Raw genomic sequence first — 25303 nt, 5'->3', positions numbered from 1 at the left:
TTTCTTTCTGTAATAAAACACATATATTTCACATTACTTCAGATATTCATTTATATCACAGTATATTCGTATCTTTACTTTTCACACTCTCAACAAATTATGTAATGTAATGCACAATATTGGATTGCACATAAAAACAGCTTTCAGTAGTTCCACCTTAATAAATACAACCATTTCAGCCACTATATTTTTACAATATACATACGGTACATACGTCTTTGGAACCACTGTGCGCAACACCTTACAATTCAAAATAATATTTTCTCAAATCAATGCAGGATTATAAAAGTATGAAATACAACATTAAAAATATATCTTTTTAAATGTTATTTTGCCCTTTTTGGCACAGTTCTTGTAATGTTTGCATGCAATACTTTAGCCCTTTAATTGTGTCGATACTAAAATAACAGTACCATTTCACCAAGCTATTACAATATGTGTGACTTTAAAATGAACAATCCAAGAATTCAGTACATCTATTACCTTGGGCTTAAAATAATCACCTATGATGTTATTTACATGTAAACAACATTAGAAGCGTAGAGCTGCAGTGTCTCACGTCATGTGTCTGTGTTTAAAACTTGTTGAATTTGTGCAAAATATGTTTTAAAGTTCAGAATGAGGGACAGCCACCAACCTTCCTAATGAACCAGAACAGTGAAAGGTAACTAAGTGTCTTACTTTTTACTTACACCCTTGTAGCTACCTAAGTCTACCTGTATCTCTACCAAACGTAGGACCAGGCAATAGACTCCTGGTCGAGCAGGTTTGAGGCCAAAGTCTATGTATAAACTAAAATCCAACAAATGGCACTCAAGCAGTGGGCCTTTTTCTGAAATAATCAACCCAGGATCATTTATATCAATTTAAACATTTACTGTAACTTCCGTCCTCATCAAACAAACATCCCACCAATCACAAAGTGAGGTCCAAGTGACTGGGACTAAGCTCATACCAACCTCCTCACGGTCCTCCACTTATCCTCTGCTTTCTATATTTTCTCACCATTCCTATAAGATTATTATTATTATTAGTTTATTTAGCAGATGCCTTTATCCAAGGCGACTTACAGAGACTAGGGTGTGTAAACTATGCACCAGCTGCGGAGTCACTTACAACTACGTCTCACCCGAAAGACGGAGCACAAGGAGGTTAAGTGACTTGCTCAGGGTCACACAATGAGTCAGTGGGTGAGGTGGGATTTGAACCGGGGACCTCCTGGTTACAAGCCCTTTTCTTTAACCACTGGACCACACAGCCTCCTATTATACTGCCTTCCAAAATACTATTAAATATTAATACTATTAATACTAAAAAATATTACTCGCCTTTTATAACATTACACTGCTTACTATGAATTTGCACAACCCCCTAATATTGCAATACCTTAACTAAACACACAGCTTCCTAAAGTACCATGTTGTCTCCTCATAGACATTTCAAATAAATTAGCACACTGACAAGCCTAAAGCCCATGCCAATTCCTCATTAGCATTTTTAGTATTTTTAAAAATAAATGTTTAATTCTTGTAAAGTTCATACACAGGTGATTATTTGGCTGGCAAAATATGTTCCATGCTCATTTAAAACCATATTCATACAAACTCACAATTTCAGTGGTACATTAACATAACACTCAATATAACGATTTAAAGTAACAGCGCTTTGCTTGCAAAGCCTTCATAGTTAGCCAGATACTGTCTCGAATGTCGGCTAAAAATATATTTTCTTATCACACTGGCAAAAGAATATTCTGGAAGCTACTGTAAGGGTATGTGACTAAGTAAAGGCCAATACATTGGAAATCATGAAAGTGATAACCTAAAAAATACTACTCAAAAACCTGGCCAAAGATCTTAATATTGCTTAATATTGGTAAAATCCAATATTAAGCTCTTCTTATTTTGTTTCACATTATTTTGTATTACTGTATAGCGGTCTGGTGTTTAACTCAAATATTTTGATTGTTAACATAATTAGACTTTTTGCTGTGGTTCACTGATATATTAAATTAGGACAAGCTATCCATAGTTTAACTTCGCTACAACTACATTATAATCCTAAATTAGGACAATAATCACATTATTAAAGTTTAAAATCATCAATAGTTGTAATGCACCTGGTTTTGTTAAGGATCTAGCTATTACCCCCCAGATATTACATTAATTATTAAATAACGTATATACCCCTTTGCATTCCACAAGTGCAATTAATTGTGTTAGAAAAAACGAACAGCAAAACTGACAGAACCAAAAAACCACAAAAAAACTTTCAGAGCACTCTCTAAAAAACCCACCTTCGTGGTAAAGTTTGGTACAGCGGCTTAGCACGAGTAGAACAGTTAGATATGTTACTGCAAATGTCATACATGGGCAACACTGTAGCTGTAGCTGATCATAGTCTCTTATCCTGTGCCATGTGTAACAGGGCCAAACAGATCACTGCTTGTTTATGGGGTGTTTTCCTGTTCACAGTGTTTATGACACCGTTGTTTTCAGTATCTGCTGGTTAGCAGCACAGCTTCCCGTCATAAGAGATCTTCTTTAGATTTCCATGGGGTTGTTGTAATCCAGGTATCGAATCATTCTTTCAGGAATTGGCAAAGTGTTGAGGTGCTTCAGTCGTCCCTTCCCTAATATCTGACGGACCTTTAGTCTGGAGAGGTGTAAAAGACTTCTCGGGAGCTCTAAAACGACACAAGATTGAAGGCCCTTTAATTGCTGTTTAAGTGCAATACATATTAGCAGCCAGAACAACAGTCTTAAATTTGGACTTGGACTAAATCAGCTTAATAAATTCAGTGAAAAACGTTTTGACTAGAGGTCTTTTTCTTTTTCAATGTTTTTGATGAAGACTGAAGACATTGAAAGAGACTCCTTGTAAAAACATTTGTCTGTGGCTCTAGGTGTTCAATATCACAATAATTACTATGTTGTTTCCTCACTTATGAGGTAATTCCCTTTGTGCAGTCTTGTTTGTTACATGCATTTACTTTTTATTTTATATATATACATGTATACCAACAATATATTTTGTTTTCTCCCTTTTGAATTTCATCTTACCACTAAACACAGTAGTGCCTTTAATAAGTGAGCAACATGGGACCCTAGTTACAAACATTAAAAAGCAATGGTTGTATCTGAACGGGTTGTCTGTGTTTTTTTGTTTTTTTGGGGGTTCTTGCAGTTTTTATTGCCATGTCTTAAAATCTTTGTGAGTTGGCTTGTTTTTGTTAATTCCGTTTCAAATGCGGCACTATTAGTGTTTTGTCTATATAACTTTTGCTCAACTGATATTTAGCACCCAGCCAGATGACGGCCTTCACCCTTCATGTCTCTTGAAGACTGTACTTGAGTAGAGGCCTTCAGCTGCACACAATTATTTTCACTTGAAATACAATATGTTACACACTATTAGTGCCTGATGAGGGTTAAAGCAGTACTTACGGGATTTTTCTTTGATCACAGCCCAGTCTTCATAGCTATCCAAGTGTTCTATCAGCTTGGAGCACAGTGTCACGTTGCCCACGTAGTCAAGAAGGACATCAATAATTGGCCCAGCCCATCGACTTATGTCTGGTGTGGAAACCATCTCACAGAACTGACAACACAAACATTACAGTCACATTTTTAATTTGGGGGGTAGTCGTGTGTATGAGCAGCGTGGCTGTAGTTAGTTCTCAAAAGGGGACTAGGTTGTCAGGCTGGTGTGATGCACTGTCATGTTAATAATTGTCACTGTTTCCCCATTTATGTTTTGTTATTGGGTTGTTTTCATGTCACTAGGCTGAGCAAGTGTGAGGACTGTGGGCATTGATTGGGTTGGTGTCATGTTTGTCATTGACGATTAGCGGTGCGTGGGATCATTTATTAATACCAGCAGATGGGCCAGGGATTGCCAGATAGGTTCCAACAGCTGCTGACAGATGTGCACCTCGCTCTAGCATCTAGAGAAGGGAAAGTTAGGGCCATTCCTACCGCACACTGTATTAGCCCTTAATAACAAAAGCTTTATTATTCCCTGTGTGGGCTATTTGGGTTGACTGCTGCCTCTGTTTCACTTCTGCTACAAAGGACTCCTGATGAACTTTTCCCTAATCCTGAATTGGGTTTGCCAATTCTCCCATTGTGTGCCGATGTGGCAACTCATTTAACATGGATTCAATTCACACCTTAGCATTAATATTGAATATTCAAAACTCCTTACCTGCACTATCCTGGGTGCAGAGGCCTGTCTAGGTTCATCATAGCTCCTGGTGGTTGGAAGCACAGGGTGGGGTGCACTTCCATATTGGCAGTTAAAACAAGAGTCTGCATCACAGCCAAGGTCCAGCATAAACTTCAGCAGGCTGAGGTACTTCATGGAGAACATGATGGTAGCTGGGAAGGAGGTGGGATGAGTGGGGATGTAGCAGTCAATGTTGGCCCCGTGTTCCACAAGAAGCTTCATGGAGGTGATGCATCCCTGACGGATGGCCACCAGCAGAGGGTTGATCATGTCAATGTTGGGGTTGGCTCCAGCCTCCAAAAGCATCTCTATGGCATTTATGTTTTGGTTGCTGACAGCAAAATAGAGTGGGGTGCTACGCTGATCTTCGTATAGCAGGGAGCGATCATGAGACAGCATGGCATTGACATCAAATCCAGCATTGATCAGCAGCTCCAGGGCATCGTCTCGGTCCCGCTCAGCAGCCAGGTGCAGTGGGCTGATTCCACTACGCCTGATTCGTGCACGACTGGTAACGGGAATCAGCATTGAGATGATCCTAAAGGGACACAAGCTTGAGGTTACTGAATGCTGAGGCTGGCTTTCGTATGTCTGCCGTTTTACTAATATGTTTATACACACACCACACTCATGGGGATGCGCAAGCCACAATGTTAAACCATTTACTGCATCTCACTATCTTCCTAAGTTACACAACTGAAACAAATCTTTGGTTCAGTACTGCTTTCACACAGCATAGGAACGTTTTTTACTGAAGGGTCACCCAGTTATGCAACACATTTTCAGCACCCAAAAACACATCTGAAATAGGCTTCTTGCATTTAAAAATAATACTGTGTAAAACAGTCCAAAACAATCAAAACCGACTTTACACTGTATTACCCTGAATTAGGGTTATGCAGAGAATTAAAAACTTCCAGCCCTTCATTAGAAATACCTCAGGAGATGGGCCTTCTCCGTAGAACCCTCGAATCACATTTTGCCACTCCCAAAATGGAGGTCTTTATCCCTCGATTTACTGATCTAGAATGAGCACAATTTTACTTCAATCAACATCTAACACCTCCCCTTCCAAAAGAGAATTATTACAGGACAGATGTGAAAAAAAGCCTGGCTAACTTAGTCCTACACCGCTCTATGACTAAATAACAAACCATTAAAAAAGCTAAACAAAAACAGATTTGACAAACATATAACAGTTTTGAAGTGATGTTTAGATTAATCCCTCTCAATACCTTTTTTTGGACTTGAATGATTTGTGAGATAGATCCACAAATTCCGCTCAACACTGTTCACTGTTGTATGCAAAATATATGCGCTTAAAAAGCATACTCATTTCTTAGAGCACACATGGGAGATACATTAAATAAGGGAAACTAATAAGGTGGTTAATTAAGTGTGGATTTAAAAGTCACATGCAAAACATGAGTATAGCAGTGCGAGCGTGGGTCAAAATGTTCATGCCCGAGTGTGTATTTTTCAAAAGTGGAAGAGAAATCTAACTTCTCTCTTTTTTTAAGCAACCTTCTTTCTTACATGATTTATTTATTTGTTTCCAATACTCAGACAACTCTTCCTGGTAGTATTTGCAAAGCCTTGAACACAATCGTGTTGTATGTGCTGGTATTGCAAAGCCCTGAACACAATCTTGTTGCATGTGCTAGTATCTGTTGTAGCAAGGGATTCTTCACAGTTCAAGTGAACTTTTCCTTTACATCTGTCCGGAGATGATCTTCTGTTCTTGCATAATAGAATAACCTTGGTGTGTGGTGTGGGGCTGTCATGGCGTAGGATGCCATCATGTCAAATCAAACTTCAACGTGCCTCTTTACACCAGCTGAACCTAGATGATCTGGCAATATTCTTGTTGAATATCACATTATAGCCTTGTTGCTGTTTTAACTGTTGGATTGGATTCCAGACTGATCAGAACATGAATCAGGTTTCCCTTCTGCTCTGGTGTCATCATTCTGGGTACGAATCTGGCCCACTTCATACCAAGTCCTTTCAGGACTCAGTGTGATTCATTCACCATCCATGAGCAGATCTTTCATATGGCTCAGTAACACTGGCTTGTTGCCTGTCTTTCTTCTCCTAATCATCCTCCAAATCCCCCTTTCTCAAACTGCTGTGAGAGATATCTGTTCTTCAATGCCACTCCTTAAATTAGATGGTGAATGACAGGACATTCACTGTGATAACTGTCTTGGAAGAAGGGGGGTAAAATGAAGAACAAATATCTCACTCAGTCATTCTGCATTGGTAGTAAGTGGATATAATTTCGGGTGCAAATGCACTTGTTTATCTATTTAGGGATACCAACATATCTAGTAAACAAAGGATCTGAGTGCTGTTAATTGGTAATACATGTCCCACCTCTGGCAGTTCTTTACGCATATAAAATGGATAGCAATTTAGGGTACCACTGCTTATATTAGATGACAATCTTTTTTCATAAGCAAGTGGTCTGAATGGGGTAAAAAGGTGAATGAATGCCCTGCCACCAAGAATTGTAAATCAGCAGGTGTGGTTGAATGTAGAGTCCCTGTATGTTCACCAGTTTCTTGTGAATATAAACAAAACAAAAACAAAACGCAAATTATCATAAAGAGAATGGGTTTTACTTTAATGATGTGACATTTTTCCATTTTCAAACTACACTGCCCCTTGTCAAAGTAGCCAAATGTCATAATAAAGAAATGCTATCAGGAAGTGAGTAAAAAACATTTTTGTAAACATTTGCATTCGCTTTTTGACCGCTGCTTGCAATGCAACTGTACATATATACATATTTAAGTCACCCATTGCGATATATGGCAGTATAAAGCAGTGAAGGGCCAAAAAAACAATATTAGCATATTGTATAACAGTGAAAAGCTTTTTAAAAATGGGACTGTTCACGCATAATACATTGGAAAGCTATTAGCTGTTAAGAGTGAGGATTTTCAATAAACGTCACCATGCAATCCTTACAATACAAAAGCTGCACCCTTAAAAATAAACAGAGAGAATACATATTTGATTAATGAGATAAAAAAAAAACAACATGTTTCTCTGTTCAGAGCCAAGGTGAATTTAGGTCCCTATTTCCCCCTCTAAAATGTACGTTTGGGAGATTAAAATTACTTAAGACAAAATAGCTCAAAATACTTAAAATATTAAAAGCATAGCTTGTTCAAACAGCCCCCCCCTCCCCGCACAAAGCTAGTTCAAACAGAAGCGCTGTTTCCCATAGTAGCTGCTTTTTTCTTTACTTGGCTAAAGTAACTTACTTAACCTGTTCATCAGTTCTGCCCACCTCATTGTAATACAGCTTTTTTCTGTAAACAGTGTGAGACAATAAAGAACATGCCACTTAACATCGTATTCAAACCAGAGGTTAATGTTTCATATCATTGGAATTTAATAGCCATAGAGAAAGGGGTATATTACAGTATAACCCGGGAACATGGGAAAGGGTTCTATACAACAGTTGGGTTTGTAGGACACTCCTGTTTGGACAAGAGGACAGTTTAAATAAAGGGAGCTCAGATAAATTAGGTTCTACTGTGAATACAAACAGAAGACAGGAAGCATTTTGAATGTTGTACTTCCTTCAAGGGGATCACATGAAATACAGTAAAGTTTTACAATTTCAAAAGCTTATACTATACTGTGGCATATTACTGTACCTGCCATATACAGTCTAAATACATATAAAGTATACATGTATTTAAATCAATTGTGCAGAAAATTCTTATTTCACCAGTGGATAACATGTGACATAATTAAACATTCAAAAGACACAATGTTACAACATTTGGCCATTGGGTACCACTGGTGTTGCCATGTCAGTTAAATCAGAATTAAACAGACTCCTCTAAGGTTTTACTCTAACCAAAACTTTTTAACAAACTTGTCCTTGTTTCACTCAATGAAGGAGCTCTGCATCATTACTTTTGTTTAGCTTCTAGTAGTGGTGACTTAAATGCATTTCAATGTAATACAGTACCTGCTTCCATGATACACATCATAATGCAAAGGACAGAGTGTACATAGTGACACATAACCAAAATGACATCACACAAGCTAGTCCATCACATGTAAGATAATAATAATAATAATAATAATAATAATAATAATAATAATAATAATAATAATAATAATAATAAACCTCTTACTAACAAGGACTGAACCCCACATTCTATTGTTGATTTGTAAGAATACTAAAATAAGTTCTCTGACAAATATTTGGACTAGAAGTATTACTCAAAGTCTTCAAATGTCCTTATCCTTATTGTATATCATTGTGTAATCTTTTGTAAGACTGAAAAATAAATCAACTACAACAGGGTTCTATACAATTCTATTAAAATAGGCTCCATCATGGCATTCTGAATTTGAATTAACCTTGGTAGACAATGGATCCTATTTTAATTATCTGAAAAGCTTTGGTGTTTAGAGCCACATGGTTAGATAAATTGAATAGACCCCTGTATAATCACAGAATTTACACAGCAGTAATGATGGTCCAGCTAACAAAGCTTGAAATGCTCTTAAGTTTCATCATCATCACAATAATAATAATAATAATAATAATAATAATAATAATAATAATAATAATAATAATAATAATGGGATACTTACCCATAAGTTCCACACTGGGCCGCTATGTGAAGTGGCAGCCACCCATGCTTGCTGGGTTTGTTGGCATCAGCGTTTTGAGAAAGGAGAACCTTCACAACCTCATCATGTCCGTTTTTACTGGCTTCATACAGAGCAGTGGCACTGTCACTGGCCTGGGTGTTGACGTCCGCACCTATAACGAGACCAGTGCATTAAGAGAAACCCAAATGCCTGCACACTTACCCCTTGATGCACTGAATGTATGCAGAGACCAACTGCTCGAGGTTCTGGCTTTATCTTTGAAAAAACTTCCTGGTTCACCCAAGACTGACAGTCATCTCTTAGGCATCACGTTTGTTAGACTCACCCAATGATATAAGGTATCGCAAAGGCCCAACGTTTCCACTCTGTGCTGCAACAAAAAGAGGTGTAACCCCATAGATGTTGGTGGCTTCGATCTTGGCTCCACCTTGCACCAGGATTTCAGCGATCTCTATGCTATCCTTAGTGGCAGATTCATGGAGGGCTGCCCAGCCCTGGATACAGCGATGGTTAATGTCAGCATTGAACCTCACCAGCAGTCTCACAATTTCTGCATTCTTGTGTTCGCAAGCTAGAGGAAACAGGATGAGAGGAAATTGACTAGGATACCAAAGTTTAAACCATCTTTTCTGCAAGGAGTAAACACAAAGGTAAACAAACAAGCAAAAAACACCTCAAATGTTTATTTCACTGCTCCTATTTTAGAGTAAGTAGTATTTTTCTTCTTTTTTAGATTTAATGTGGATTTTCTTCTAGTTGAGGGGATACTGGTGTGATCTGGAAATTTGTCTGGCACTTTTCTTGGATTATTTTTATAGTTCATTTCACCAACAGATTCCAGCTGGAAAGATTCATGAGGTCTTGATCAGGTCCATTCAAAAGGTATAGCAATGTATACAGTGGGTGTAAATTTGTTATTAGGCATTACAATCCTCTTTAGTTATTTCCCATTTTTAGCTATATAAAGTACTTTGTTTTTCAGGGGTTTTGCTTAGCCACCAAAATAACAAGAAGAATTGTCGGCTGATACAAAGTATTTAGACCTGTTGTTGCTTTACCTTTAGCTTTATTTAACTTGCATATTGTAAGCACAGCTGCACACACTATCATTTACCCTTGTCCACGTGTGTTTTACCTTTGTAGAGAGGTGTTTCCTTGGACTTGTTTGCGATATCGGGTTCTGCTCCAGACTCTAACAGGAACTGTACACAGTCAGTGTTCTCTCTGATGGTCGCTAAGTACAGAGGTGTTTCCTCAAGCAGTGTGCGTTTATCAACTGTCCCTGGGTAAGCTGTGGATATAAAGTACATCTCTTCAAGTTGATGCACAGATAACAGCCTCTGTTCTTCCTAATGCAGTGATATCAACTGTATTGTTAAATCACCAAATCCCTGTAAAGGTACAGTATCAGCATTTTATCATCAAACATCAAACCAATGAACAAACCAACTAACATAGGAGGTGACTAGCAGTCTTCTCATAACAATTATAAACCCTTGACTACAGGATATCTTTGTTGTTCTAACTTCACTTCTCAAAGAGGTTTTAATCCACAAGAGGTGATAAAACTGCAGCTAAAAAGAGGAAAGAAAAGAGAAACTATACATAGATCTGCACTTCCTCAGGAAGTGTCTGTTGAGAGCACCAAAGCTTTGATAAACTATGTCTTCTCTTCTGCTCAGTTAATTTTATGCTGTCACCACGGACATTTCACAAGGGATACCTATCAGAGACGTTTATCTATTATTACTTTTTGTTTGGTTGCAATTAATGGGCCACACTTTCTTTAACCTGGCTAATAACCAACAGGAAATACAGTGTAGTTGTCATTATTAGTTTTAAATAATAACTAATAACCTGTACATTTCTCTGCTCTCTGGTAAAATCTGTTAATGAATGTGAGGCTTATGGTTGGGTTATAGTAATAAAATAATGTAAAATTACAGTGTGAAATGTCATTTAGTGTATGTTTATAAGTGTTCAGTGGCTACCTCTAATCAAGTTGAGACTGTATTACTCACACACGCTTTGCTGTGTCAGTCATACAAAGTATATAAGAGAAAGTACACATATTAAACATATTATAAGCAATTAAATCAAAATAAAAACAAATGAAAAGCAGATAATAACGTACTTAATCTGTTTTTATAGAACCGTGTTGTGGTATAAAAGTTTAGAATGCTTTGTCGTTGACCGCTACACTCTCTGCTATATTAAGTGTAGTTTCTGCTGCTAGGTTCCAATGGGGATGTGAGTCATACAGTAATTATAAATATAGATCATTATTTTCTGCTGGTTATTTTAAAGCATGATGATTTAAAGTTTACATTTTAAACAGTAAACAAGCGGAGGGGAAATTCTTTGTGCAATAATTTATTTACATATAAACCAATATAAGCAGATATTAAAACAAATCTTAGATAAGATGTTTTAATAAATGAGTTTCATCTTAATAAAATGCCCTCCTGTGATGCAGATGTAAATGGATAAATGTCCTAGACTGTTTCATATTAAAGTTTAGGTAAATGACTTGAAATTACATTACAGTAATACGATATAAATAATGAAAAAGGTAAGCTCATTTTAAATAATATTTCACTTTTATTAATTGCAATGGCAATTTTTATCTGTAAAGATTAAACATGTTTTAAGTTGTTTCATAAATCCTCTCTCTCTCCTTGCAGGAGGTCCAGCTTTCTTTTATAGTGTGTTTACCTGGTTGCTAGGTATCCAAGCCCTGCATCTTAGCAATGGCCACAGCTATAATGAACCTATGCGATCACATGTTTTCAATAAATGAATGTTTATCAGACTTTTTCCCCCCAAAATAAAGCACTTGTTTGGTGTTATAATTAATGTTTGCTATTGGCAAGCTGATTGGCAGATGAAGTCAGAGTGCATCATTTTTAAACCCCTCACCCAAACAAAAGCTGGTTAAATGTATCTAAATCATGATGTGCAGTATTAGAATGTATAGTTTAATTAATTCTCTCTGATAGCTGATTATAATGGCTGGAGATTGGAGTTTGATCTTTTTGATTTTTCACTGCAGGAAAAAGTATGATAAAAATGCAACACTGTTGGCATCGTTTCCCTTTATGACCTATACTAACCTCTCAGCAACATTCTTAAAATGTCAAGTTTGCCATAATATGCAGCCTCGTGGAGAGGTAGCCAGCCATCCTTGTCTGCTTCAGCCATATTTTTTCCAGATTTCATGATCTTGGTCAGTGTGTCTACATCTCCAAGCATGATCGCTGAGGCAACAGGATTTGGTTCGCTAAAATAGGAAGTAATGTAATTAGCACGTAATATACGGTTCATTCCTGGGCCAAATCGTCAGAAACCCTTTAATAAATATCACATGGTTTTGAAATTGTCACTGGCCCTTTGCAAAGCTTCCTGCACAAAGTGAGGAACTGTCTCTTTAATCGTCAGCTCTTATTCAAACCTTATTCAAACCTAGCGCTGGATTCCTACATTTAAAATTCCTGTTCCAGAACACGCTGCAGCCATCCAAGCGACTGGGTTCAAAACCTTGTTAGCAGTATATTTGATTAATCTGAGACCAGCAATAATTAGCCTTGTCAGCACTGATTTCCCTGAAGTCATATGATAAAACACATCTGTACTTTTTTATAATCTGGTTTACTTTTTCGTGCAAATCGATCAAAGCACTCCTTGTTGTTTCAATTAAGAAAATGTTTAATAAATAAAATTAAAAAAAAATTATAATAATCTCGCTCCATATAATGAAGAAAAGGTTTAGTTGTCCGTTGCTAAGGACTTTAATCAATATTCAAAATATTATGATTTTCTGCTATAAAAGCTGTTTTTAATTTTATGGACCATTAGATTACATATAATATCAAAGTTTTTTTTTTTTTTTTTTTTTTTTTTTTAATGAAAGCCAATGCATTGTGTCTGTATTAAAAAAGGAGAGTTCGTACTTAAATATCAGGTGTACAACTACAAGCTCTCAGCCTATACTAGTATGGCTGTATGGTTATATTATACAGATGCATTTTTCAAACAATAGATTTATTAAAATACAGTGAACAGTGATGTTGTATGCATATATATATATATATATATATATATATATATATATATATATATATATATATATATATAAATGCACACATACAATACAGTATATCTGCATGCTAAATTTAAAAAAGCCAGTCTTTCGCCAGGTACATTTTCTATAATAGGATCACCTCTTTTGTTTTCAAGCCTTTTTGTTTACAGGCATTGTACACAATTTTGCTGATGTATTTTAAATTAGTCTAAATAAAATAACACAAAATGCAATACAAACAATGGCATTCGTTTACGCGATATCGACCCATTCTACCAGTCACCCAATTCATTCATTCTCTTTCTATATAGTAGGCTGTATAGTCAGTAAGGCACTTACTAGACTTGTTCGGTTACGAAAATGCTCCCGTCGTATCTTCTCCAGGAGACACATTGCTTTCCGTTTCCAGTGATAAATGCACTGAGTGCAGTATCTGTCCCAGTGGGTTGAAGATGTGCACTAGATTTTTTAAAACGACAAGAATGAAAGAGTGAGAAATACTCGTCGTAACTGAAGCCTGTCATTATTTGCATCGGGCTCTATAGATTGCTGATCCTGTTCTGATGAGCAAAGTCTGACACTGCGAACGAGAGCAGATGGAAGCGGTGCAGGGGGCTCAGCTGTGCTGTATTTTCAGAGCTCAGTGACATGTCTTGGGACTGTAGATTAAGAACATGCATTAAAGGCAGCTGAAAGAGAGATAATACAAATGGATTTCAGCCTCAATGGAGTTCGTCGCGGTTTGTGCAAGACCCGGTCACATAGCATTGTATTTGTTATGATACCTGATCAGCGTTGTTTCATCATACCAACTTGAATTCGTCATCACAATATTACTGTACTTTCTGATTTTTTTTCCAAATAATTCCTCCCTTACTAAAGAGGTACGGCATTAGTACTGCAATACTATTACAGTATACTAAATAATTTTGGACACTAACTTTTCAGTTTAGTAGTACTTCAGTATGGAAACGCAACATATATATTGGTTATCTAGCTTACTGTAGTACTGGAATGCAAAATACAGTAGTGCCGTGTTAATATTACAGTACTTTTTTTGTATTGACCTAACCAAAGCTAAATATGTTTCCCTGTATACACATGTTAGCAAATTTATCTTTAGCAGATTTCGTTAGGTCAGTATTGAATGCAAATAAAGTTTTTTTTGTTGTTGTGGTTGTTGTTGCAATATTGTACAGTTGTATGGCAGTATACACACTTAAGAGTTAACCAACATTCAACTCAATGCAGTGAAACTGGCTCCAGCACCCATCTTGCCTGATCAAATGAAACCAACATTATTGTGTAAACTAGCCCATCAAAAAACACCTCTTTCACACAGAACTACTAGAAAAAGAAAAAAAATATATAGAGTTTCACATTTTTAAAACAGTTGTCTCTTGACATGGATGCTTGATATATTTTCTAGCAAGTCACCCACAGTACCATTCCTGGCTGTATTGTACTCTGTGGTAATACTAGAAGGTTGTTTGCCTGCTTCCTCTTTTGGCAGCATGTCATACAGGATTAGATAATTCACACTCACAGAGATGAGTGTGAATTATTACTTAGTAAAGCAAAAGGAAAGTATGTCCCTGTCCAGAATATCCTTGTCTTTCACATGATGCAATGCAGAATGTTTAGAGGGTAGAGGAGCATGGTACCTTGTGAGTGACAGGTGTTACGCCAGACAGTATATATATATATATATATATATATATATATATATATATATATATAGATATAGATATATATATATATATATATATATATATAGATAGATAGATAGATAGATAGATAGATAGATAGATAGATAGATAGATAGATAGATAGATAGATAGATAGAATTAGTAGCTTAATATAGCTGAACATGTTTAATTTCCAATATGTTTTGTTTTTGTATGACTGCAGGGCTGATTTAACCCACAGCACAGAGGGAGTCAAATTTCCAAACATGTTTTTCAGATTTAAAACATGGCAGCTTAATCTAGCTTCTTTTGTATATCTTACCTATGGGTTATGACCTGTAAGCATTGATTTATGGTTTGCAGTTGAAATCACAAGTTTCTGGACTCTGTGTTTAAAGCTCAGTAACTGTCATATACATATAGAATATGTACAGTATAAAGTCAAACATGCGTAAGAGAATTCATTATAATATCATGTTCACTGTTGTGAAAGAGGGCGTCCTCACATGCAGTGTACACTTACGGAAGTTCTGTTCCCATGGACTGTCATTTTCCTAAAACAACAATCTGTTTCCATTGCAGCTGCTTTGATAGTGTGCCAGTAATATTTACAATAGAAAAAAGATGATAATTCACTCGAACTAAAACACAAAGTGAAAGCTATTCTTAGTTTGGAATGTGACTGATTACAGCTGGCCTGCCTTATACAGCACTGTATGCCTCCTCATAACACAAAGACATTGATAACAACTTCTCATTGGAATGTTAAGTAGTATCTCACTAATTCACTAGTAACTAGCAACAATTTTCATTTTTGCAAATGCCCTCCCTGTCTTTTTGGTCATTTTCTAAAAGGATTTTATCCAATTGAAATGTTGTCATGTGATGAATGATCTGGAGGCATACCATATCTAAACTGAATTATGATATAGAGAACTGCTCAACCCCATTAGTCAAATTATTTCAGCTGTGTCACGGTACTGTACTGTTTTTCTCTGAGATTCCCATAAGGTTGTGGTCAAGCCATTAGTTGTGGACAGTCATACAGAAAGTTTATACTTACAGGACTTACTGTGCGAACTAGGCTTTAGGTGAACAAAGATAATAATGGATAATGGCTGTGCAGTGCAGATGTATAGTAAGGTTGTGGTTCTATCACAGGATCAGTGGGAATTGTGTATAAAAGGACAGGCCTTATTTATCTCACATGCATAGAGAAGCACAGACAGAGGGTACTTGCAGGTTTCACCCAGAGCTAAGCTGAGATAACCTGGAGGCCACAGAGTGAGTCAAGGATATTTCAGCCACACAAGTATGTAAAAATTCTTAGTGAACTCACACTTAAAAATCATACAGTCTCTCTAGTTATGCTTCAGCCAATCAAAACACCCTACTCATCAACATTCCATGATGTCAGTATTATTGTTGAACTATTTTAGTTTTTTTGTTAACATAAATGTACATTTGATCCTTTTGCTATTATTGCTTGGTCAGGTTACATACTGTGGGTCTTTCTCTCAAATAGAACAGGTATGTTGCCTGGTTGCCTTGTTTCCAAATTTGAAAGCAATAATTGTTTGACCGATCATCATATGCAGCAGTGTGGAGTAGTGGTTAGGGCTCTGGGCTCTTGACCCGTGGGTTGTGGGTTCAGTCCCAGGTGGGGGACACTGCTGCTGTACCCTTGAGCAAGGTACTTTACCTAGATTGCTCCAGTAAAAACCCAACTGTACAAATGGGTAATTGTATGTAAAAATAATGTGATATCTTGTAACAATTGTAAGTCTCCCTGGAAAAGGGCATATGCTAAGAAATAAATAGTAATATCTTGTAACAATTGCAAGTCGCCCTGGATAAGGGTGTCGGCTAAGAAATAAACAATATACATCACAAAATTGAAGATAATTCAGAAAATAGTAGATTAAATTAAAAAATAATAAATGTAGACCAAATGTGTGCATGATTGTTCAGTTTGTTTTTAATAGGCTCATTAGCTCTTTGAAATTGTATTTCACCTAGATATTAGCGACATAGTGGAAGTTAGGCTTTGACCTGACTTTTGGACATTAAGTTCTGCTTCATAGAATGTCTGTAAATTTCTTTCTGAAAAGTATCACACTTCAATCTGAGTAAAGCACAAAACAACTCTGATGTGCCTTTTTTCCCATATAAAGTATTCTGCAGTGCTTAAATGAGGGGGGTACTAAGAAAACAGAGGACTATGTTTTAGTGGAACTGGAATGACCTACAAATTACACAAGGAGGACGCATACGCACACATGCATGAGTGGCAGTGCAGAGTGTGGACGGCTGTTTTCTCACCTGGGAGGGTAAGCAGTGGGGGCTTGTAGGTTGGCTCTGTTAGGTCTTCTGTGTTCAGCTGCCTCTCCAGTTGCTGCTGGCTGGCTCCTTCTTGTTGTTGTTGGCTTCTGAAGGCTCTGGGCAGCTGCTGGTCTAGGCATGTCCATCAGGCTCTGCTCTATGGCCATCTGCATGAGTTCATCGTCGCTGAGGCTGCTGTACAGACTGTAATCTTCATAGGCCAGGGTCCCTGGGGCACGTTGGGCAGTGACCCCCGACGCCATGTTTGCTTGACCTTGAAACAGAAGAATAACAATGCCAACCAGTAATACCTACTGTACACCTCATTCCAATTTTTTTTGTGTGAATAAAATATTTTATTGTTTATGAAAATGAATCTTTATACAAAAAGTAAATTCATTAGTTCATTATATTATACAAAAATAATGTGTATAATACATATTTACATTTTGTACCAGGGAATCCAACTGGATTGTGTGAAGCACTTATTTTTAGAGGTAATCCTTTGAAAATCTTTGACAAGCATTTCATCAAGAAGTCTTTATCAATGTTTGTCTAAGATTTCTAAAAGACTTCTATAATTACCTCTCCTCCCCCAAAGTGGTAACCCAAAAATACAGAACTTTGTGACACAAGTGGTTTAGATATACTGTGAACACAGCACTGTCCATCCAAGCAGAAGCACTCAAGCAGGATTTGTAGTAGAGTTACCTTTTATGGTCATGTTCTAATAGCTGCTGGGTTTTTTTTTTTTTTATATCAAACTTCACAAACAATTCTCGTGAAGCATGACACCCAGGTACAGAAAGAAAAAACAGACTGTACAAGTTAGTGTGTGCTTCTGTGTGTATATAAGACGTATCACAGGGGTGCAGCAGTACCGTTCCCATGGTCTTTGTTTCACCAATACTGTCTGAACCAGTTCTTAATCAGTTAATTACTCAATGCTACCTATAAAACCTGCACTCTGGAATGAGGACTGGATCTGAGCCTCTGTGACTTACAGTATTTTTTTAAACAAATAAAACTGGGTAGTTTTATTATACTTAGCCTCCTGCTGTGAGTTAAACCCTTGCAAGTTGTAAAGCAATTAGACTGATTAATCACACAACATAAAACCACTGGTGCAAATACATGTTACCTTGAGTCAGTTTGTCTTGTAATAAAGTCCTTAATTGTAGGCTTAATACTAGATCATCATTATTATTATTATTATTTATTTATTAGCAGACGCCCTTGTCCAGGGCGACTTACAGTAGTAAACAAAAATACATTTCAAGAATCACAGTACAAGTAATAATACAATTAAGAGCAAGATAAATACAATGACTTTGGTTCTAGCAAGTATGACAAAATACGATTCAGTAACGGAGCAGATAACAGTGTCAGTGATAGTTACATCAGGTTATAATTAAATACAAAATACTACAGATTAAATAACACTTGACAGATTACAGAACTCTAAAGTACAGGATTAAATGCAGTAAAATAGGGGGCAGATAAGAAAAGCATCAAATGCCTCAGAGCCTTTATACTACCTACTCTAGGATTAAATTTGAATTAGGTATCTTTATCACACTTGTTTTAGTTGCTACTTTTTAAAACCCACTATAAGTATCTTTGATATACACTAACAGTTACGTAATTAGTTACCATAACACAGATATAGCAATACATGCTGCTTAGCTTCAGCAACATGTGACAAAGCCTGCAACTTTCATTGACAACTATCTGGTTGTTGGGTTCATGTTCAAGGGCAGGTTTTTTTTATTAAGGTATTGTAGCGGATTGAAGTGTAATTGCATTATACAGAATGCAGTGACAGTAAAGATTGTAGATTATCCTCATTTTTGGCAGCGTGGTCGTGCATTAGGATAGCTGGGTTTATTAATGTCCTATGTTTTGTCACTTCCTCCGTTAGAATGTCCATACCAACTGTCATCACAATTGGGTGTTAATAATCTAGATACATTTAAAAATGTAAGCATGACGTCGGATACATTTCAGTGGGTGATAGAAATGAAATGCATTTAAACTGTATTATACACCTGCTGTTTCGAAGATATTTGATCATGCCAGCTTGTGTACATTCTTCGAAAACTCCAGCTTGGAAAGTGAAATATACACCGACAGAAGCTTGTTGTGTCAAAAAGAACCGTATGACTCTTGGATTGTGTTTCTCTCTCCAAGTAAACAGTCCCAAGGAGCAATGATCCAGTTACAGGTGCTGGTGCAGAGGTTTTCACTGTTTATAAATAGGATACACACACTAACAAATTCAAACTCTCAATCACCTGATTGAAATAGTGTGCTCCATTAAAAAAAAAAAAAAAAAAAAAAAAACTGTTTAGATAAAACCTTTTTTGCTTGGACACAATACAGATGCTTGCACATAAATAATGCCTACATAGCTGACTGGAAATGCACAGCCAGGTACTGTGAGCCACCTATAGTGACACAGAGAGTGGAGTGCCCTGATTACTGTACCTATGTATATACACTATATCACACTTCTATTGGTGGATAAATCAGAAGCAACTTCTTGGTGACTACTTTAGTAGGCGTTATACAAGAAATTATTCAACATACTGTGAAAGTAAATGATGGCACTGTCTTGAAGTTTTAAAAATATAGGTGCTGGTGAAATGCATTATTTTAAACTATATCCTAATTTGACCAATTATTACAAAAAAAAATTGCTTTGATTGGAAGTTAACAATACTTTTTCACAGTTTTGCGAACTCATTAACTGACATATTGGCAGCTTTCTTGCTAGTCCTATTTTAATGAAACTTGAATTCACCTAATTAGCCCCTGGTATTTAATTATATACAGTATGTTACATTATACAACAGGTGTTCAATAACTTATCTTAAACTCTCAAACAAGAACAATGAGGCATCAGTAGCTCCTATTCACAGAGATCTGTACTGTATATTACTTATACCTTTTCTGGTTGCCATGTACATATGTACCAGTGTCTTTGTTGTCTCACAAGGGTGTGTGAAAAATAGTTGTAATAAGTGTTGCAATAAGTGGTGACTGACCCTTTAGGTTAACCAACATTTCGCCTGATCCTGGTGCTCACAGAATGTAATATGTCAGACATAGAAGACGTTTTGTCTATGTGTCGTTGTTACATGTACAGTCCTGCATCAATGTCGCTTTAATTCAGTGGTGAAAGTGCAAAGTAACACAGGTGCAAAAAGCAGCTGAGCTCAAATAACAAAAGCAGTTTTGTGTGCAGACATTTGTCATGCAAACAGGGTGAAAGTACCTTGTTTCTTCACCTGTTCCAAGAACTCACGGCTCCTGAATGTACTCTTGCTTGGTGGTTTCTTTGTATCACTTGTCCTTCACATTCACTCTCTTTCTTGGTTCTGAGTGTGTTTTAGCTCTGCAGCAATAAAAAAACTCCTCTCGGTACATTCCTGGAGCTTCATATATTTACAGTATGTGGTGACAAGCCAACTTTCAACTTGTCAAGTACGCGTGCCCGGGTTCCTTGCTGTTGTCCAGACAGGGGGCTTGTTTCAATTACAGGAGGTTACTGTAAGTTATTATTATTATTATTATTATTATTATTATTATTATTATTATTATTATTATTATTATTATTATTTAGTTCTTAATAAAGGGATGAGTTTGTTGATGTAATTACTTTATTAGTATATTTTTCTTTTTGTTAAAGAAAAATATTAATGAAATTACAAAACTAATAACAAGCAACTTAGAATGATGCCCAAACCTGGCCCATAGTGCCTTAGCAGTTACAGTTAATTGTTTCTAATTAATAATTAAGAACATAATCATTTATTTCATTACACCAGACAGGCATTGCAGTACGTAGTGTTAAAAAGCTGCAGTGATTAAATAATTATTATCAACTGCTCCTTATGGAATATATTTCTTCAGGCATGACAGTAGAAAACGTAGGTGTATTTTGTGTTACAGATTCAGTCTCCTTAGCTGGCTCTCATACAGAACCCAGTTCAAACAACTGGTGAGTGGCTGACCAACACGAGTTGGGAATTGCATCACACGTCAACAGGCTTCTTATTGGATATGATATATAAAATCCCAGCACTGAATTTTATAGTAAAGATTTTAACCATGCAAGACATTTAAAAAAATAGAAAGCTACCACTTCTGACCACTATAAAGTCATGAAGGTCATTACTGGAAATTTCCACAGGGCTATTATAAAATAGAATGTGATGGATGTCCTGTTTGCTACCATTAATATAATAAAGTTCTTAAATCTTGTCAGGACCCCTTTGTAAATGGGTTCTTCGTTTTTTCAAGATGTCTGATTAAAAGATCAGCTGGTTGTAAACACATTCAAAATATCAAGTCAGAACAAGAACTACAATCGTGTATCTTTACGAAAGCAGATGTCCAATACCTTTGAAAGTGCACTTTGTTTTTTTTATGACAGGCTAGTATCTGAAAAACGTAATGCTAATTGTAAATCTGCTTGTTCCAAGCTATGCAGGAAGGTCAAGTATCACATCCGTGGACAAACATATTCCACCCAACTTACTGAAACATATATCACAGGCCCCAGCTTCACTTTTAATAAATCAAAGGCCTCCTCATTAACTGTGCACAAGGTCAATGTTTCTATTTATTGTTATTTTACCAAGAAAAGACCCAAAAACTTTACATTTCTGGGGTGTTCTGTGAGTAACATCAACAGATACCGTAAAATGAGGGAACTTTGAGCTACCCTTTGTCATAAAGTTAATTGAATATGCCTGTGCACATTTTATTCTGCATGTCAGTGCATGAGAAAGATATTCTTGATTTAAAGAACCATTCATTTAATTTCATTAATTGATTCCTGAGGTCCTTTGACATTTTACAACCAAACAAATGCTGTCTTGCTTCCTTTTATTTACGTCAGATACTGTATGCATGGCTTGAAACTCGTACTAGCCCTGCACCCAGTCCTGGCTTTCAGAACTACTTTCAATTAAGTATATTATTTAAATGATCAGGAGCCAGTCGTGTAGCTGCATGAACAACTCCTAACAGTAAACCTACTGACATGATCAGTTCAGAGCAGATTTACCAGGGAACCCATTGTTCAAACTCCAGACATCTGGTACTTCTGAAACTGGGGTAATACATCATTTCTTTATGATACATACACACAAAAAAATACATAATTGAAGCTCTTGTACCATTATGAACTGACAAACAATAGATGTTGTTCAGAGATTTAACATGGGTGAAATATGTCTTAACATAAGTAACTTTTATAATATTACCCTTAAGAATTATTATTATTATTATTTGTTTATTTAGCAGACACCTTTATCCAAGGCGACTTACAGAGACTAGGGTGTGTGAACTATGCATCAGCTGCAGAGTCACTTACAATTGTGTGCAGTAGTCTATACAGAAAAGTTTAGGAAGTCTGATTGGCAGACACCCAAGCAGAGCCATACGCAACATGATGTCTGGAACAAATATAGCACATTGGCCCTAAATCAGTAGCACACTGGTAGTGATAAGGTACCATGGTATTGAAATAGAACTCCAGTGCGTATTGGTTCATATATAAATACCTGGGTGGCAGCTAACTGCATCTTGATTGACTCAAAGGTTTGAGTAACTTACCCTAAAAAGACTGTTCTGAATGTTCTGCTCCATACTGTACTTCACTTCCTTATCAAGTCAATGTGGGTTGACATTGTTAAAATCACTACCTATTTTGTATACTCATTTCCAGGGAAATAGGCAACAAAAAACAAAAAGCATTTTTGTTTTACCTCATTAGCAAACCATGTTTATTGCAGGATTGAATTAATGTAAATTGTAACCTGTCTGTGGTTCCATGTGAGTAGGTGTACTATAGTAAATGTTCCATTCTGGACCAAAGAACTGTTTAAAATAAATACACAAATTAATCAATAATGACTATGTGATTAATTATATTTTATGTGACATAGTTTTTCCAAATATTGATTCAGACCAATACAGTATAGGCATTCTGGTATCAATCAATAATGTTTATATAGACATACAGGCTTCTGCTTCTAGAATCTCAAAAGGCCAAAGGCTGGTGGAAGAATATTTGTTCTCAAGTTTTGCGGCCTAGTAGTTTTAGTCTGTCTGATTACATTATGATCTATTTTGTCTATACAGGTACAACTAGTTGAGGCCCAACAGTCACATTTGATATCTCTATCAGGCGCTTCTTGTCCTGAAATGCAATAAAATGCTGTCTATTGAGTTAAGAGACCTGAAGTTATGTGTACAAGTTAAAATAATTTTCCGAAGGTTTTAAGGATGATGCAAGACATTGGCAGGCACACAAGCTTATTATTTTACATACCAAAGTAATGAGCTAGCAAATAGTCTTTTTTTTTTTTTTTTTTTTTTTTTTTTTACAAGCAAAGGCACAGGCTTGAAGAGTTTGGAGTCTAGATTCAGTTCACACTATGAACATCTGGTTCATCAAAATGTTTGCACCCATTTGGTCCGAACATGGCAGCATGTTAGAGGATTTGGACAAAAAACACATGGCAAAATGCTATCAATAGTGTGGGGCAACCATGGCCAGTTGACTATTTTCTGGGTGTGAAATTTCATTATTGAGATAATAAGCAGAGGATGATCCAAGTGGATGTTGACCCATACTTATGAAAAGTAATTATAAAAAAATTATTAAAATAATATACAAATGACTGGTTTATTTTCTTTCAGTACTGTTACTAAATATATTATTCTAGGCAAAAATATGCAAAAATAATATTTGTTATCAACAGTGTGCTTGCAGATATACATTTCACATTCAGCGTGTTTAATAGCTGGTGAAAAGATCTCAGACAAACATGTTTTCATGCTTTCAGCTCGCCTATCTGACCTAAATTCTCATGAGTCTCATCTCAAAATAAGTTTCAGCATGCGTAATGTCATTCTAATTTTAAAACTGTCTGCAAAGCAAAGCGCATGATTTGGTTCTAGGTCCTGTTTCAAAATGCTCTTAGGTCACAGGAGTTTGTTTTCAGAACACTCTTAAGTGGAGGATACATTATTTAAAAAGAACAAATGTAAACAGTATTTGAATAATTGCAATAAGACCTCAGAATGATTGCAAATGTGAGCAAATGTCACTCTTTAAAATATATATATGCACTATTTATAAAGGTTGTAAAGTGCATATGAAAAATACCAGCTTTATATGTGTTTTCTCTAGGGCTTTAAAGGTACCATGGAGCCCGACCAAGAGAGAGAGAAGTTTCACATTGTGACTTTGGTTGATTATCGATATAGAACTGTGAGACCTCAGTGTGAGGACAAGGCCCTTTAACACTCATAAAGCTACTTATAAATACCCTGTGAAATCTCCTATTGCAGATACATGAGTATGACTATAAGGCTAAGGCATTCAAGAAACCTACAGCAGGATCCTTTTAGCAGTCAAAATTTACATTGGCATTGCACGGTTTAAAGGAATATCTTAAATCATCTGTATTTTCTTAAGTCGTACCTGTTTTGGGTGTTTGATATCTCTTTCTCTGTTGTTTCTACTTAGATCATTATTTACAGTTCTTACTATTTCAGAAACTGAAGAAGTTTGAGAAACTACTCCTGGGTGTGTGAAACTGATTCTCTGTACAGATTTTCCATTGATTAACTCACAGCTGTCATAGTTGAAGAGGAGTGTATAAAATTATAATCCCAAACCCCTAGTGTTCATTTCTAAAATTGCTTCAATGCACAAATCCAGCTTTTAGAAGCGGTTGAAAAAAATTGGACAGTTTTGCTGGATTAGTTAGTGGGGATAGAAATAATTACCTTAGCAGAAACAGCAGTAGAAAAAGAAATCAACAGCAAAGTATGGTAAAGCCTAGTGCAATGACGGTAAAGCAAAGGCAAAGTTGGCAAAACATAAGTGAGGTTTAGGATGGCAACTCACCAGGATCAATAAACTCATTTTAATCTGCTTGTTTGCAAAACGTTCTTATTCAGAATGAAGAAAATGAATTCCCCAGGCCAACCAAGCTTGGGCTGTTTACACTGGGTGTCTGTCTTCTACCAGATTTCAAACTGGGAGACCCCCAGGCAGATGGATAGCAGCTGACTTTCCCAATACACACAGCGGTTTCTTTGAAGACGGTGGTGGTTTTGCAGTTCCTTCCCCTGCTTTTTGTGGGATTGGGTAACTTTGGAATTGTGTAATTCAATTTCCAGGGAAAGGAGAATTTGACCAGGTCCGTTTAGCGAGGATACCAGGATGTATGCATGTGCTCTGCTTCGAAGCCATCAACACAGGTTCTTGCACATGTTCCTTCATGGACTTCCATCCAAGATCTGATTATTTTCA

General features: G+C 36.5%; 1 protein-coding gene across 3 annotated transcripts; it reads right to left on the bottom strand.

The window, feature by feature from the left end:
* Window positions 1-33: 33 nt before the first annotated feature.
* On the bottom strand, window positions 34-25276 carry asb2a.1 (ankyrin repeat and SOCS box containing 2a, tandem duplicate 1). Of its 3 annotated transcripts, none has more exons than XM_034041984.3 (11): window positions 24896-25276; window positions 16966-17239; window positions 13295-13414; window positions 11988-12154; window positions 10010-10165; window positions 9200-9445; window positions 8854-9025; window positions 7500-7547; window positions 4207-4765; window positions 3447-3600; window positions 34-2686 (listed from the first exon to the last, which is right to left on the bottom strand). In XM_034041984.3, exons 2-11 carry the CDS (start codon window positions 17226-17228, stop codon window positions 2544-2546), a joined length of 2028 nt encoding a protein of 675 aa, XP_033897875.3. In that variant the 5' UTR covers window positions 17229-17239; window positions 24896-25276; the 3' UTR covers window positions 34-2543. The 3 variants fall into 3 exon arrangements, with proteins under 3 accessions (XP_033897875.3, XP_033897866.3, XP_033897883.3); XM_034041975.3 differs by lacking the exon at window positions 24896-25276 and adding an exon at window positions 20243-20391; XM_034041992.3 differs by lacking the exons at window positions 7500-7547; window positions 24896-25276 and adding an exon at window positions 20243-20390.
* Window positions 25277-25303: the final 27 nt, after the last annotated feature.

The sequence above is a fragment of the Acipenser ruthenus genome, chromosome 18 (genome assembly GCF_902713425.1).
Source record: "Acipenser ruthenus chromosome 18, fAciRut3.2 maternal haplotype, whole genome shotgun sequence".
NCBI classification, from domain to species: Eukaryota; Metazoa; Chordata; class Actinopteri; order Acipenseriformes; family Acipenseridae; genus Acipenser; species Acipenser ruthenus.
The sequence above is the reverse complement of the archived record's forward strand: the minus strand, read 5'-3'. Positions and strand labels throughout refer to the sequence as shown.

Excerpts from the sequence above, each read along its gene's own strand:
- asb2a.1 (XM_034041984.3), bottom strand. The coding sequence starts at position 17,228 with ATGGCGTCGGGGGTCACTGCCCAACGTGCCCCAGGGACCCTGGCCTAT. Across the intron at positions 10,166-11,987 it reads TTTAAGAATGTTGCTGAGAG|CTTACCCAGGGACAGTTGAT; the intron begins GTTAGTATAGGT and ends TTATATCCACAG. Across the intron at positions 3,601-4,206 it reads CTGCACCCAGGATAGTGCAG|TTCTGTGAGATGGTTTCCAC; the intron begins GTAAGGAGTTTT and ends TTGTGTTGTCAG.